Raw genomic sequence first — 15,586 nt, 5'->3', positions numbered from 1 at the left:
TGGAAAAAATTACAAGTCCAGACACAAGTTTTAATTAATGAACTTGGACGTTGTCCTTAATTTGGGTGTTAGGGATTAAGTGACACCTGAGAGGGAAAGAGGACTGGAACCCTGTGGATACTGACTGGACAGCACTGACTTTGCCTTTCAAGTTGGGGTGAGGTGTACCTGCCACATCAAACTCGATCTCCAGGGTGACCTTGCTGGTGATGCTAGAGTCCCGCAGCAGCTGGTTGGTCTCCTCCAGTGTGCTGTCCTCTGTGGGGATGCCGTTGATCGTCAGGATGCGATCCCCGATCTGCAGGATCCCGCATCTGAGGAAACGCAACATCGCACAGTCACCAGAACAGGCTGCCAAATTAGCGCACACTGGTTGCCCAACTGTTGGCAGCTAGGTTGCCCAATGCTAATTTAATCCTGCGACTTCCTTTTCACAGTTTCAGTTCCCTCACCACCACTTCACAACTTCCTTACCTCTACCTCTATCCTTACATAAACTCCAGTTTCCTCACAACTACTCTGCTTTAGCTTCGGCACTAGTCCACAGTTACTTAACCATGACTACATGTCGCTTCTCCTCCACTCCATGGCTCCCTCACCTCTCCGCTGGGCTGTCGGGGTCTATGTAGGCGATGAGCGGGGGGGAGGTCAGCGTTTCCGTGGCGAACACGCCCCCCTGCAGCTGAATGCCAAAGCCCATGATGGAGTCGCTGACGAGGGTGACCTCGGTGGTCTCCGTGTGGACCACCTGACCGGACAGGCCCAGTGTGCTGGAGGCCAGGGACACTGTGGAGACAGAGTTAGCAAGGCTGGGGGATTAAAATGCACTGAAGGGATGTACCTGCTCCTGGGGCTGAGAGGGCCAGACGCTGGCCACTGAGTCATTCATGCTGTGCACATATGCACATCCTCCAAGTTCCCCAGCATTAGGCTGACGAGGTGATCAAGGACCACTGCTTTCATTAGTTATATACTCTGTTTGCAGTAGTGGATTGTGGAGCTTGCTTAGCCATTAAAAAGCATTTCAGCACTTTCACAAACAGCTCATTGACGTCTTATGTCAGGATGACAGAAGGGGGCAGTAGAGGCCTAATGAATGTGTGAACGTCTGAATAAGCTGCAATTCAACTCAATATGGCAGGTAGTTCCTGCCAACTGAGAATAATTCAGTATCATATGAATTGATGCAGTGTGAGTTCATACGGTTTACGACAATTGATTCAGCACAAAAACTGTATCAACCAGTCACCAGTATGCCACTATCAAGCAACTTCGGTCCGGTGCCTCAATACACGCAAAATAATGTACTGCAGGCTTGTTACTGCTTCTCTCTCTCCTCAACACACACTGTACAGCATTCTCCAAAGAACCAGGCACCAGGAAAACAAGTGCTTCAGTCTTCATCAGGGATCACTGTTTTACAGTGCAGAGCAAATCACCATGAAACATGTTTCCTGTGGGCTGACAAGGCATCCACGATTTCTGCTGCAGAAGAAAGTCATGTTCATGTTCGCTGCAACTGCAACGGACTGCACACGTGTAGGTGGGAGATTTTAAATCCAACAGCACCGAGGGTGAAATTTCCCCTTTTTATCAAAGCGAGGAAAACGAACCTAAAACAGGATTACACCGACAAAAAAGTCAATACTTTGAAGTTTTGAGTTCACCCGCGGCACCGTATTGGTTAGTGGCAGGTGGAGGCGTGCCACAAACCTTCTGAGATAATCGGGTCCTTTGATGTATGTACAGTTTATTGGATTCCTCTATGGCGGAACACATTACGGCTCGAGATGACACCTTATGGAAGTCACATCATATTAGTGACATTAACTGAAACACAGTTGTCCTTGTGACAATTAATTTATGAGCATTGCTACCACCCCTCTGGAGATGGTCTGTGGATTATTCAACTGTTGAAGAGGCCAATGAATGGATAGAATGGGGACAGTAAATGGTGACCTGGCAACCCTGGGGGGGAGCGCTTGGGTCAATATGGCAGACATTACTGACTACAGTAGAATATGCCTGTATTTCAGTAAAGACAAAGGGGCAAAGTAAGGTAAACTGAGCATGGCACTGTACTTGTCTTGAAAAAACTTTACTTCACATTATAGGTGTATATATATACAATATGCTGAAAGAAAAAAAAAGCTTCAGCAGTCATACTTGATAATGAATAATGAAACTACATTTATTCATGAGGAAGCCTTTCTTACATGACTTGTGACAATGGCAGAGGTGGCTCAGGAGAAGACAATGTTACTCCCTCCTTTCACTGGCTGCTGTTAGACATTTCTACTGTCTGCCACAGCCTGGGAGAACTTCAGGACGTGGGACAGCGTTAGCAAGGAGAACAAGTGCAGCTGGGCCAGTTACATTACATTACATGCGTTTAGCAGACGCCCTTACCCAGAGAAACCTTCAGCATAATAAGACATAAGTGTATTCATCCAAGTTAAAGTGTATCTAGAACAATAATACATAAGTGCATCCATCCAGTTGCGCTGTGCCTCCAGATTACAGTGCTACAGAGCTCATCAACTGCTCAGCAGTGGTCTCAGACTTTTCACTATGAGATTTAATGATGTAACTACATTGCAACCACCATTATAAATGTGTAACTTCTACGCTTCTACAACTGGTTTAACAGAAATTACTGTGAAACACAGTTAAAAGTTTAGGCTATTACACAAGTTATATACCTCTGCCCTTCCCCTAACCACTTAACTAACCGCAACTCTATGCCATGCATTTTTATGTAACTTTATCTTCACTGTAATCACACAGCGACACCAAATATAATTAATTTACAAATCATGAAAATGTTAACTGGGAGCTTTTCTGTGGACAATTGCCACATTGACTAAAATGGTTCTCTTCCTGCTTTGCAATGTCAGAGTGATGCATAAAAGGACATTGCCAAACGCTGCCATGAAATTACCATTAAAACCTAGAAGCTGGCCTCATGTAGCCTCATGAAAGAGGAGACAGATGGGCAAGAAGTGAGTTGCTGTTTATACAGTGCATGTAAACATAAGTGTGTGGCTGATTGTACGTTGCCAAGATGACTGATTTAACAAGACATGTTGATATTTCTGTAAATTGTCAGGTCAAAGGCAAGCATAAAAGGTCTCCCTTCTATTTGTGGCAAGGATCTGTCTTTATAAACAGCCCATTCATATGGTGATGGAAAATTACAATTTTGGTTGCTGAATACCAGCACCTTTAACCCCATACCAGAATCCAAAATTAAGCCTGCCCAAACCCGAGCCCAACCTTTGATGGAATTATTCAACCTATGCAAAATAGAGAAGATACACAACATTTACATAACGCTTACCTGAAGCCACTAAGCTTATATATTGACAGCTTATCGGAGGACAATTTATGTCAATGCATTTCAGAATTTCAGACACTTCCACATAAAGATAAACTGCACATACAGCTCACACATATTTACACTAACTCACAACACTCTCAGGCTCATGAGAGGCTGAGCATGGAAGGGCTATATTTTTCCATAAATATGCACCCTCTCCAGAGTAAAACTCTGATGTTTTTCAGATAAGTGATGTTATGGGTGGGTGAACATTGCTATAGACCCAGAATATTTTTTTGCAGCAGAAGAGGGAGTGGAGACAGCCACACAGTGTTAGCATGGTGGGCAGATGTGGCAGTCACTGCCAGAAAGGAGTAATTAAAGGGCAGAGCAGAGATAGCATTCCCATAATTCTGAGCATTTCCCCTGTATCTGCGCGTCTTTAGTGCACAAGGCACTGTCACTGAGATGTGCAATCTGCCACATCACTTCACAAAGCAAGATCCACTTACTCCAGACTGCCCTGCTATTTCTATGGAAGGCAAAGGATATTCAAGGACACACTGCCAACCATACACAAAATGCATATACCTGCCAAACGTTATTCTAATCCCTGACAACACCATGCAATATGTGTAGAGAGCAGTAGTACCAAAACACTAGGAAACTCAGTCTTCAGGTAGGGAACCAATTATCAGAGTTAGCTGCAGTGTAAGCCACACCCACCCTGTCCAATTAGTCCATTTGGAAACCTGGAGAAATAAAGAGGAAAAGGACGTACGGCAGCTCTTGTGGTCTTTCCTCTTCAGCTTCCTCCTCATCATGGTGCCGCGGGGGCTGGTGGGGTACAGGTTGCGGGGCAGGGTGCTCATGTTGAGTGAGCTCAGGCTGTAGGCGCTCATAGAGGATGGAGAGAAGGAGGATCCCAGAGCTAATGAGAGAGGGAGAGAGAGAGAGAGAGAGAGAGAGAGATGCCCACAGAGGCAGTGTGAGTGAGAGGGGCAAGGCGGGGTGGGCGTGGGGTTATGGGGCAGCATGGGGGGCCCAGGAGAGAATATCTGCTGGCCGCTCTAGAAAACGGCCACGTCTATCGCATAGTCCTCATATCAGCACATTCATGAACTACACCCTTAATCAATATGCTGGTGCAGTACACAAAAGGTCTAAATAAGCTACTAATCAGACACAGTTACAGGAGTAGAGCCAGGCCCCCACACCGAACACAATGAGGCTGGTTACGTATTGTGTATGACAAATGATTTGGTGCTTTAAACTAATCCTTTGCTGGCTTAACAGCACTTGGCCTTAAATGTGTTATTCTTGGCCTAAAATGACTGTAGTACACACAAATGAAGCTCAATCTGGTCCAACAAACAGCATACAGTACACTTCCCTCTCTCCGTTCAATAATAAACTAACAGAGACAATGGAAATGCTTCACTACTGATTATGGAATTTCACACTTCACCTACTGCTTGCAGTTGGTAAACTGGCTCATCTCACTTCAATTAATTGAATTTATGAGACTCTTTAATCCCAGTTCAATGAATGAATCACATAAACCCACTGGCTCATATTCTCCATGCATTCATGTCTGCCTGCAGTTAAGCTACAGAACACTGAAAGTACAGAACCTTAGAGAGCTACATAATTACGAATCATGAGCCAATAACTGTCCAGCTTAATTATTTCTGGACATCCCGCAATCTCTTTTAAAATGTTTATGTCCGTTGGCACTAGAGGAAATGGCATTAGACATGATAATCAGAGATGCATGTGATGGAGAGTTGCTGATGGTTTATGAATGATGGGTAATTAGTGGCAGGTTACAGAATGTGGTGGCCAGGAAATGTATTTGCTACTGTGAGAAGATGCATGCACTTCGGTAGCTGTACATTGTCCTTGAAAGGCAGTAGACAAGATCAAAGGAAATCAATGAATGCAGAGGCTACAATTTACATGTAGATATCGCCACATTGGTAGCGTCAGGTAAGGGCACACACTACATTTACAAAACTTTGCAAATAGATTTTCTCATATGACGGTTAATTAATAATGAGAAAATCCCCAATACATTTAGCTCTAATGCTGCAATGTGCTCAGCATAGAGTGAATTTAGAACCAAGTCTGCATGCGCAGAAGTTAAATCCAAACTAAATCAAAACAGCAAACATAAAATTTTAACTCTTAAACTGAAATTACATTTTGACCAAGAGTATGTCTAATTTATCTGAAAAGTCCTGTTCAGATTGCTTAGACAGTTGTACGGAGCAGGGTTTCAACCCCGGAGGTTTACATTTACATTTACATTTATTCATTTAGCAGACGCTTTTATCCAAAGCGACTTACATAGGTTACAGTTCTTTACAATGTTATCCATTTATACAGCTGGATATTTACTGAGGCAATTGTGGGTTAAGTACCTTGCCCAAGGGTACAGCAGCAGTGTCCCAGCGGGGATCGAACCGGCAACCTTTCGGTTACGAGTCCTGCTCCTTAACCACTAAGCTACACTGCCGCCAGGTTGCCAGTTCAATTCCCGGGCGAGGCACTGCTGGCAAGGTTCTGAACCTGAACCGTAATTTTAACATTTTTCACATCAGAAACTTTGCACATGTCAGGCATCAGTCACCATTACAACAGCTTCATTCACCCTCATACAGTATACCCATGCTTGAACTGTTTGCGACTCCGTTCACTAGGCCTCTTCTAACCCGGCCTGTGTGTTCAAATTCTGACTGGCTTGGCAGGAACTCCTTGGATTTATTAATGATCACAATGAAAACAGTATGAGGGTCTTTATTCCATCTGCAACAAACTTTTTTTTAAAATTATTTCATCTGCAGCAAACTTTTACGATACTTTTCTGCAGCAGCCAGAAAAAAATGCTGAGAAATGAAAGAGATGAAAAGTAAAGCTAAGTGCAGCGAGCTTTGATGAAATAGAGGCCTTGCGAAGAACACTTCCTATCTATCACCACTGTGCAGATTGGCTTAATGCACTCCCTTCAGCAAACACTTTCGCTTTTCTTACTGACAGCAAATGAAACATGATGCATAAAACCATATGCATGCATAGAAATGGCTCTTCTATAACAGAAAAAAAAACATTTTTCAAAAAGTCAAACTCATAAAAAAACTATCAGAGGAAAATTAAAAAAGGAAAAGGACGAAGTGGAAGGTGAGTGAGAGGAAGTGTACGGAGGAGGAGGAGGAGGAGGAGGGCGGAGAAAGAAGGGGGAAGACGAAGAGGAACATTACGGAAGTTGTTTGAAGAAGATTTCTGGTGTTTAGAGGCCTGGCTCCTGGAGTGGTCGGGGTGGTAGGTGTTATAATGCTGGTAGGGGAGGAAGTTGCTGTTGCTGTTGCTGGCGCAGGTCTCCCAGGGAAGCGGCCTGTTGCTCGGCTGCACCTTGACTGGCCGTGTGCAGGCGCAACAGCAAGCGGAACAAACGCAAAACCCACAGGACGAAAAAAAATGCACAGACACCAGAGAGCCAACAGAACAAACAGACAAACAGGCATAAAAAAGCAGGAACAGAGAAACAGGGAGAGGTAACTAGGTGACCATAATACAAGGGGTAAACACCAAGGTGAGAAAACTGGTAGGAAATAGTTTTCTGTGGGACAGGAGGGTAAACCGCCAGGTTTAATAGCTCATCATTGCCAGTATACTGAGATGCATGTGTGTTAGTATATTAGTATATTAAGTATATGCATTACATATAAATTATATTGACTTAATCTAACCACAATGGACTTTGTCCTTGACTCTAAATGATAAAATTAAGCATTACCTACATCATTAATCACACAAAATCAGAGTTCAATGACATGTATGAAAAACATTGCTTAAGTAACGAAGAAATGGCTTAAAACTGAAAGGATAAAGTGTGTAACAATAATGTATCTATGTCAGCCTTACGGTATATTAAATTGTTGTTTGGAACATGGCTAGGTTGTGGATGTAGATGTCAGGAATGTGGACAGTTCAGAAAACCTGAAGCATCTTTATATCTGATGCACAAGCATCTTCATATTTATTTATTATGTCTGCAGACCAGAGCTGATTTGCATCTGAAATGAACCTTGCTGAATCAGCCACCTAATTGTACAATGCTGGCCCTGACAGCAGAGGTTTCACCGGAAGACGTCTGCCTGTCGTCTAAGCCAGTGTGGCTCGAGGGAATACCTCTCATGGAGAGCAGCACAGAAAGGACAAACACGGAAACTTATTTCCATTGTTTAGTCTATTTCAGGTTGGGTAAATTTTAGAAACAGTTTGCGCAGTGGCTCTTCAGTGAAGACAGGGTGTATTATATGGTCACCCGAGGGTCTGATCTGTCGCCCACACTGACTCGCGGAGATTACGGAAGACATGGTTGTGCTCAGGAAGGATGAGAGATCCATCACACTGAAACCATATCCTGTGGCTGAGAGACAGAATGTGGAAGCCCTGTGGCAATAAAGCCTTTATAAATGAGACCCCCCTCCCTTGCTGGCACTGTCGGCCCTTGGCCTGTGCTGTTTTATTTTGTTGTAAACTGTCTGGGTTTGTAGCTGGCTAGGTTACAGTGACCGAAACAGTGCTGTTATTTTTACATGAATCTCTTAAGCTGAGTGTGCATGTCCCTGTAAATATGTGTGTGTGTGTGTGTGTGTGTGTGTGTAGGTGCATTCATGTGTGAGTGCGTGTGTGTGTGCGTGTGTGTATGTGCGTGTGTGTACCCCTGCTAAAACTGTCCATCTACTTCACACTTCTGAACTAATGATGCTTTGCAAAAAAAACACCACAGAAACATACTGTCTCCATTTCTGAAAATGTCCATTGACCTCTACATTGTCAAAAAAATGGGTGGAGAGTCACACCCAAAAATTGGAGAAGTGTCGTCTGTGACTTCTGACCCAAGGGTCCCTGGCTGCAGGCATACCGTGCTCGGAGCCCTTGAGGGCCAGTCTGGTCTGGGGGTGGGGCAGGATCTCCATCTTGATGTGATCGCAGGCACTGGCCAGCAGCTGGGTGGCCTCGGCCAGGGTGCAGTACTCCATGCTGGTGCCGTCCACGGACAGGATGTGGTCACCGGCGTGCAGAGCCCCGCACCTGCAGAGCCAGTGACATCACCTTCTGCCATACACAGTTACAGTGTATATCATTGATGTCTACTCAAGAGCTTTGGTATTGCTTTGGTTGTTTTTCTGCTTGTATGGACTGCTTTGCTGAAGGCACCTTTGAGTCAATTACTGGACATCTGAAAGTGAACCTTATGTGCAAGCAAAGAACAAAAAATACAGATTCATTCACAGATATCTACATATAGAAGATTTAAAATACAGAAAATTCCAGATTCTTGATTAGCACACAATGCCTGTTCATTGGCATCTCTTGCAGGTGAAGTATTGAATTTCTATAATAACCTTGCATCATACATTTCTAACTTTCACATTATTTGAAACATAATAATTCCAGCCAAATACTTTTTATCTATATGGATTTCTGTGGAGGGACTATTTCCATAATGGCTAATCGACTGTGGCCCCACAGAATCACTTGGGAGTGGAGTGTCTGCTGCATCTGATCGCAGTCAAGCACACCCAGGCTTTTATTACCTGTCGGCGATGCTGGCGGGCTTGACCTTCTCGATGATGATGACTTGCTTGTTGCAGTACATAGAGGTAGATAGCGCTAAGCCCAAGCTGGACCCCGGGGTCTTCACCACTTCCACTAGGAGCGGCCCTGAGGCCGTGGCCACCGAATCTGTGTGATGAATGACAACGGCGAGCGTAGCGGTGAGATGTCTTTATTGCCACGTGACCGAGACACGTCATCATCCCTATCTTTCTGTTGCTGACTCCAGTGTCTGTCTAATACCAACAGCCTGCACAGTCTAAATGGAAGTCACAACGCTGCACTCCTCAGTAACGTGGTAACATAATGCGTTAAATGTAACATGGGACCTCAAGGTTTATCTCCATTGTGTAGTATGTGTTAGGATTATTGTTTTAGGAGCGGTAGTGTAGCATAGTGGTTAAGGAGCAGGACTCGTAACTGAAGTCTGCAGCTGTGCCATCGGGCAAGGTACTTAACCCAGAATTGGCTCACTTAATATCCAGCTGTATAAATAACAGCTGGATATTTAGTGATAACAAAAAAACTGTTCTGGATAAGAGCGTCTGCTAAGTGCCAATAATGTAATGTAAAAGGGGTAGATGGGGTCATAACCCGACTCAGCTAGAATGGAAACACAGACATGGAGAAAATGAGCAGGATCCACTAAGTTCCAGCAGAATATTAAACCAGTTACAAAGAAGGCTGTAATCACCTGGTCGCTTTATGAGAAATGAGCAGCTGGCCTTTGTGGTGAGTTGGCGATACGATAGCTATACTTGGAAACTCACAGCGGCTGGTGTCACCTTGCACAGGCAGCTGGGTTTGGATGTGAGAAGCTATGGGTGCAGAAAATAGCCTTTTTGAACGTCTCAGTTTAAAAAAAAACTGAAATCCTGTAAATTTATATCTATTTTGACGTGCCGTGAAAAATGGTGCAAACGGTGATAATGATTTGTGATCATACTTCCGCTCCGTTGTACAGTCAAATAAGTTAAATGGTTGTTACTAAGCACTTGAAGCATATGTCACTATCCCCATAACAAAGTATTTTGACATGAGGTATGTCTAATGATGGTTCACAGCCCTCTTTTGCGATATACTCTGGTGTGACTGAGCAGTGCTTCACCACGTGGTGCAGCCACATAAAAACAGATCCACTGAAGAAGACTGTTGGTCAAGGCACCCAAGCACAATAGTTAAAACTAGAGAGGAATCTCTTTAAGTTATAGGTGGGTTATTATTGAGTTTTAGGTGGCAGATGGTGCAGACCTGACTCCTCTTGTTTTCAAAATCCTCTTTCCCCCCATTATGAAGGATATTCACTTTGAACTGTGACCTTCACAGCAGGGGGAAAGAGCTTCAGAAACCAAGCGGGCAGAGCACTGAGGACCCAGTGTAGCAAGGGGATTAAGGAACTGGACTTGTTGCAGGTTTGAGTTTTGAATTGCTACTCTTGTTATACCCTTAAGCGAAGTGCTCAGCCTTAAATATTCTTAAATGTGGACTATACTAATAATCAACTACAAACTATGTAAGCCAGTCTGCATATGTGCATCTGATATGTAAAAAAAATATTAATACCAATACCCCTTTGGCATGGCAAAGAATCAGCGATGACATGCCCCATCTATAGCAGTGTCACGTCTGAAATGAATGATTAATTGTTCAGGCTGTTTCAATCATATTTACATTTTTTTTACATTTACATTTACATTTTTCAATGATATGGACACCACAGGCATTTCTGACCTTCTATCATTTACACGCTGAGGGGCCTATGAGAGGATCATGCCCGTCTCCCATTTTCATCTCCTGTTTGTGTGCGTTTTTACCTCATTTGAACTGCAATGAGAGACTAGCCAAAGTCCCAGGGAGGTCAGATTGAGATGGTACATGGCGGTTTGAGGGGTGAGGACGGTCCAGGGGGTGTAATGGGAGAGGTGCTCTCCATCTCGCTTTTTAAGGATGCAGTCACAGTCTGCCTCTCAAGAAGCCCATATTAAATGTATGCACAGCAGAAATATATTGCAATATAAATCCAAAAAGAAACAATTACATATATTCAATCTATTGATTCAGCTAAAATATGTTCTCTTACATATTTTCAATACATTATTTTTTGGATGGGTGGAATGCTCTTCATCCTCTTGGTTGCATATTCTACTTGGTTCCACATTCAGCTGACAGTGAATCGCAATGGCAAAGAGGCAGGGTGTTTGAGTCAGTAGGGGCTAGAATGGGACAGAAGGTGGAATATTGGGGCCGAGTTTAGCTACACATGAACTGAGGGGCTGTGGGTAAGGGTGAGGATCTAATTTGTGCAACAGCGCAGACCTAGGAAACAGAACGGATCTAGGCTTGTTTTATGAGGGTAGGGTAGTCTGCGAGGGGTGTGGCCGGGCAGTGGACATACCCATGACGGACACATCGTACTCGACCAGCAGAGTGGCCTCCTGTCCACACTGCTTCAGGATGCTCATAGCCTCGGCATGGGAGGTGCCGTGCAGGAGGATCCCGTCTATGCTAACCAATCGGTCGCCTGACTTGATGGTCCCTTCCCTGTCAGAGGGGAAAGAAACACTGTGAGACATGCTGATTGGCTCTTTCGCTGGGGGAGGAGATAGAAAGACATGCTTAGTTCTCAGTCTCCGCTTTCTGCTTATGAATTCTGAACAGAAGTTTCAAAAAACTAACTCCTTCCAGCAAAGTAAAGCTACAAGGGATGGGATGAACCCTTAACGGCACTTACCTTAACAAACTTAAGGAGAGTTATACATTTATGGAGAAGTTATGATAGGAAACACCTTTAAAGGATGAACACCTTTAAACTAACAGGTACTTTTTACATTTAACCAACAATCTGCCTGTTTAATGTTGTTTGTTAAACTCATTATTTAAGATCAAAGACAGAAGTAAAATTTGTGCTTTGGCTTTGGCTTCCACTCCTGCCTCCTGTATATTGTCTTTAATACAGTCAACTTAGCTGTTCTACACAGGGGAGACAACATTGGTATTTGACACAGAGCTGGGAAACATGGTAGATGAAAGACTGGCAAACCATGCCTGAGTATTGTATTCAATTAATTAAAGCAATACTTCCATTAAACAGCTATTTCTGTGAAACATTTGCCAAATTTCAGTTCAAGTGGCTTTGGGAAAACTACTGATGCAAAGGAAAATAACATTTTTAACTAAGAACAAAAGAGTCAAGTCACTGTGGAGGAGAAATTGGAGTACTCCCTCACAAGGAAATTAAATGACAAATTAGAAATACTAATACTGACACCCCGAGACATCTGAACAGAATAACAATTGGGAGAAATCACAGAACCAGGAATAAATTGTGCATCTGTGGCATTCTGTTATAGGAAATAATGTTAGGTAATGAATATTTTATTCCAATACTGACATGAAAGTAAGAATTGTACAGTAAGAATTGTTCATTTCTCCATGAAATTTGAGAATTTGAGACCTATTTGTCACGCCTGAAAGCTTTGACATGGTACCACTCAAAGTAACAGTATCTAATTAGGAAAACGGTTGATTGTGAGTGCATCACAGTCTTTTCCATGTTCATTCCGGCAAGGGAATATTTCTGTTGTGAAGATATTTTATTCACCAGTGCAGTCGAGACCTAAAATCTACACCGGCAACTGCAGCTGTGGGTATAGCGTCACTGTGACTCCGCCAGCAACATTCTCACCTGTCGGCTGGGCCTCCTGGCCTGACGGTGGATATGACGATAGGACGGGACTTATTTCTGTCTTCGTGGGCACCACCTGCAGCAGAAAAAAAAAGTGCTGAAATGTGCAGAGGCATCCCAGCATGCCTTGCATTCACAGGGCACAACAGTTGCCATTTAGGCCATTTAGCACATTATAAAGTCCTTCCTTATCACAACAAATTATAAATGACAAACAGATTTGTAAAAGGAGGAGCAGATGCTTTTGTAAAATAAGAGTCTAATGCAGGATGGAGGAAAAGATTGAAATTACAGATTTTGAGATTTGTGCAAAGCCTGGCAAGATGTCAACACACATTCTATTTGTCTGCAGAAACTGTTGAATAAACAGCAAAATGCACTTCTTCGATACACTGAAAACTGTTTATCTTTTCATTAAGGTGCAATTTTTCCTCTTCAAAAGGCTTGTCCACTTTGCTAAAGTGAGGGTAAAATAGTGAAGCAAACAGAATTCTTCAATGCACAGAGGAAAGCAAAAATGGACAAAGGGCTGATTTAAACAGATGTAAAATATCAGACCTTTTCCAGTCAATCCTTTTCTTACAGTTAGTGGAAATTAATACATTTTATTCAGAATTCCTGCTTCAGTATGAAATGCAAAGCCTTGCCAGTGTGTTCAAGAAGCCATGTTAAACACAAGAAAAATACAATACAGTTGAGATCCATGGTGAGATCATACAGGCAATGACACGGGAGTCCTATGGGAAAGGCCCCATTATGTTTCCCTCAGCTGCTCATAAGTAAAACATCACACGAACTCGCAGCAACCTGTTCCTGTTTACGCACCTCGTATGACGAACCCGAATGAATTGCCCTCTTTGTGCAGCGTGACCTCCACCGTTTTAAACATGACCCCTGAGCCTTGGAGTGCTGAGGAGAGGAGTGAGGGTGGGACATTAAACAGTTCATTAAATTTCTCGCTGGTGCACACATAGCCATTTAGCTTGCAAGGCACAAGAGCTGCACTTTAAACAGCGATCTCTTGATGAGAGGCTAAATATCAAATTAAGACTGAGTGTTCTCAACATCCTCACAGAACAGGGTAAGGGATGCATGTAAACCTTGTTTTTTATTGCAACAAATTGCAGTAAAAGCTTTTATATAATCTCACTATACAATCTATGCATTTTACAACATGCTATTTACACATTGTAAAATGCACAGACCTGAGAACCAATGGGTTTATGACTTTCCTCATCTGTGACACTGTCCAGTCTGTTCTGTATGCACTGGCACGGTACTGAGAAGATTCTCAGTGGTTTCTGGTGATGGAAGTATGCAGTCGCTATGGAACTGGTCTTGGTTTTCAGGTTTGAATCCCAGGTGAAGTTGCCTCTGATGTGTCCCTGCTTCAGTAAACATCCATCAGTACACAAACGCTCGGCTCTCTGTGGGTTTTATATTAACGGCACATGAGCACTGAGCCTACAGCGTATCGGTGTTGTTCTCGCCCGCGGGCGGAGACACTCACAGACAGGCGGCAGCTCGTACTCCACCTCCAGCACCACCCGCTCGCCCACGTTCTTCAGCAGGCTGATGATCTCGTCGTGGCGGAACTTGGCCAGGTTGATCCCGTTGACGGACTTGATGTAGTCGCCCACGTTGAGCTGATCACTCCTGCAAGGCAGAGAGAAAGAGGGAGGCAGCGAGGGAGAGAGAGAGAAAGAGAGCAGGGGAGGGAAAGATAGTCAGGACATAGGGACTTTGGGGGAGGTAAATCCTCCTTTTTTGCGTCAGCTGAGGGGGGAAGACGAGGCGTCAAAAGCGTTCCTCTCTGGAGGCTGGAGTGTGCTAGTAAGAGATTAAACTATCCTATGTTCTACCTCATGGGATATCTGGCTCCGAGCTCAAAAAAACACAGACACTCAAACCTCGCTGTGATGATCAAGTGGTATTTTAAGTTGGGAGAATCCTGCACAAAATTTTCCAATTTACATGATAAAGGAACATCTCCATGAGGCTGCCTTTGCTCGAGGTCACATTTGAAAACTGCCTACAGGGACACACAGCAGGTAGCTACTACAAATTTTGAGCATATGCAACCATAAGGGAAGTTTCTGTTGCGTTACTCTATCTTCTGAGAGCTGACTTCAAGAGCCATATGCTAATTTCTCAACAAAACAAACAGCACTGTGGCATAGTGGTTGGGGAAAAGAAATGTAAGCAATGAATATTTCAAAATGAGAATGTGACATAGTAAATGACTTGCCCATTTTGGAATACATAAATTATACAAGCAGAGGCATTTCGATCCAATGACATTGCTCAGGCAGTGTCTCCAGCCAAAATCATTTGACACTTTTAGATACTTTTATAATGACTTCTATACATAAGGAACAATCAGCCTACAAAGAGTATGTTGTGGTGTTTGCCCAAAAAGTACACATTTTCTCCCCAATCAGAAAAATTAAAAAGAGAAAAAGCCATGGACTACAAAACACATTATTGTGTCCATTGCAGGGGATGAACACATGTGCAAACAACACACAAACTCACACACAGACACACACACACACACGCACACACACACATATGCACGCATACACACGCACACACACACGCATAGCGACAGCTTTACCTGGCAGCGATGCCACCTTGGCGTAAATTGGAGACCCGGGGCTTTCCATCCTTGTCGATGCCACCAGAGACAGTCAGACCCAGAGTGGTGCCCTCCTTCTTCATCAGCTCCACCAGGCAGGAGCCCTTAAACTCTTCTGCAAGAGGGAGAGACACAGGGGTCAGGAGTGTGGGGCAGAGAGCGAGATACCAGAGGCATGCATCTCCCTGCCAACCTCCTGCCCTCTGAAGCGCTGCTCTCACAGCGCCCTCTGGTGGACTGCTCTCACAGCACCATCTTAATCACTGTTAGTGGAGCGCAGCTGACTGGCCTGACCCACAGACGCTTGTCTGCTAGGACC

The 15,586-nt window shown here is 43.8% G+C and overlaps 1 protein-coding gene across 1 annotated transcript in view; it reads right to left on the bottom strand.

Moving 5' to 3' along the window:
* The window catches only part of LOC118770405 (glutamate receptor-interacting protein 1-like), a 200,235-nt gene that overhangs the window by 19,613 nt on the left and 165,036 nt on the right, over positions 1-15,586 (bottom strand). Inside the window, exons 3-13 of the mRNA XM_036518051.1 lie at positions 15,247-15,382; positions 14,140-14,285; positions 13,455-13,538; positions 12,630-12,705; positions 11,340-11,485; positions 8,926-9,073; positions 8,250-8,419; positions 6,580-6,735; positions 4,101-4,250; positions 600-786; positions 169-314 (exon numbers count right to left, since the gene is read on the bottom strand). Of these exons, the coding sequence (XP_036373944.1) occupies positions 169-314; positions 600-786; positions 4,101-4,250; positions 6,580-6,735; positions 8,250-8,419; positions 8,926-9,073; positions 11,340-11,485; positions 12,630-12,705; positions 13,455-13,538; positions 14,140-14,285; positions 15,247-15,382 (1,545 nt within the window). The remainder of the gene's footprint in view (positions 1-168; positions 315-599; positions 787-4,100; positions 4,251-6,579; positions 6,736-8,249; positions 8,420-8,925; positions 9,074-11,339; positions 11,486-12,629; positions 12,706-13,454; positions 13,539-14,139; positions 14,286-15,246; positions 15,383-15,586) is intronic.

The sequence above is a fragment of the Megalops cyprinoides genome, chromosome 23 (genome assembly GCF_013368585.1).
Source record: "Megalops cyprinoides isolate fMegCyp1 chromosome 23, fMegCyp1.pri, whole genome shotgun sequence".
In the NCBI taxonomy this organism is placed as follows: domain Eukaryota; kingdom Metazoa; phylum Chordata; class Actinopteri; order Elopiformes; family Megalopidae; genus Megalops; species Megalops cyprinoides.
The sequence above is the reverse complement of the archived record's forward strand: the minus strand, read 5'-3'. Positions and strand labels throughout refer to the sequence as shown.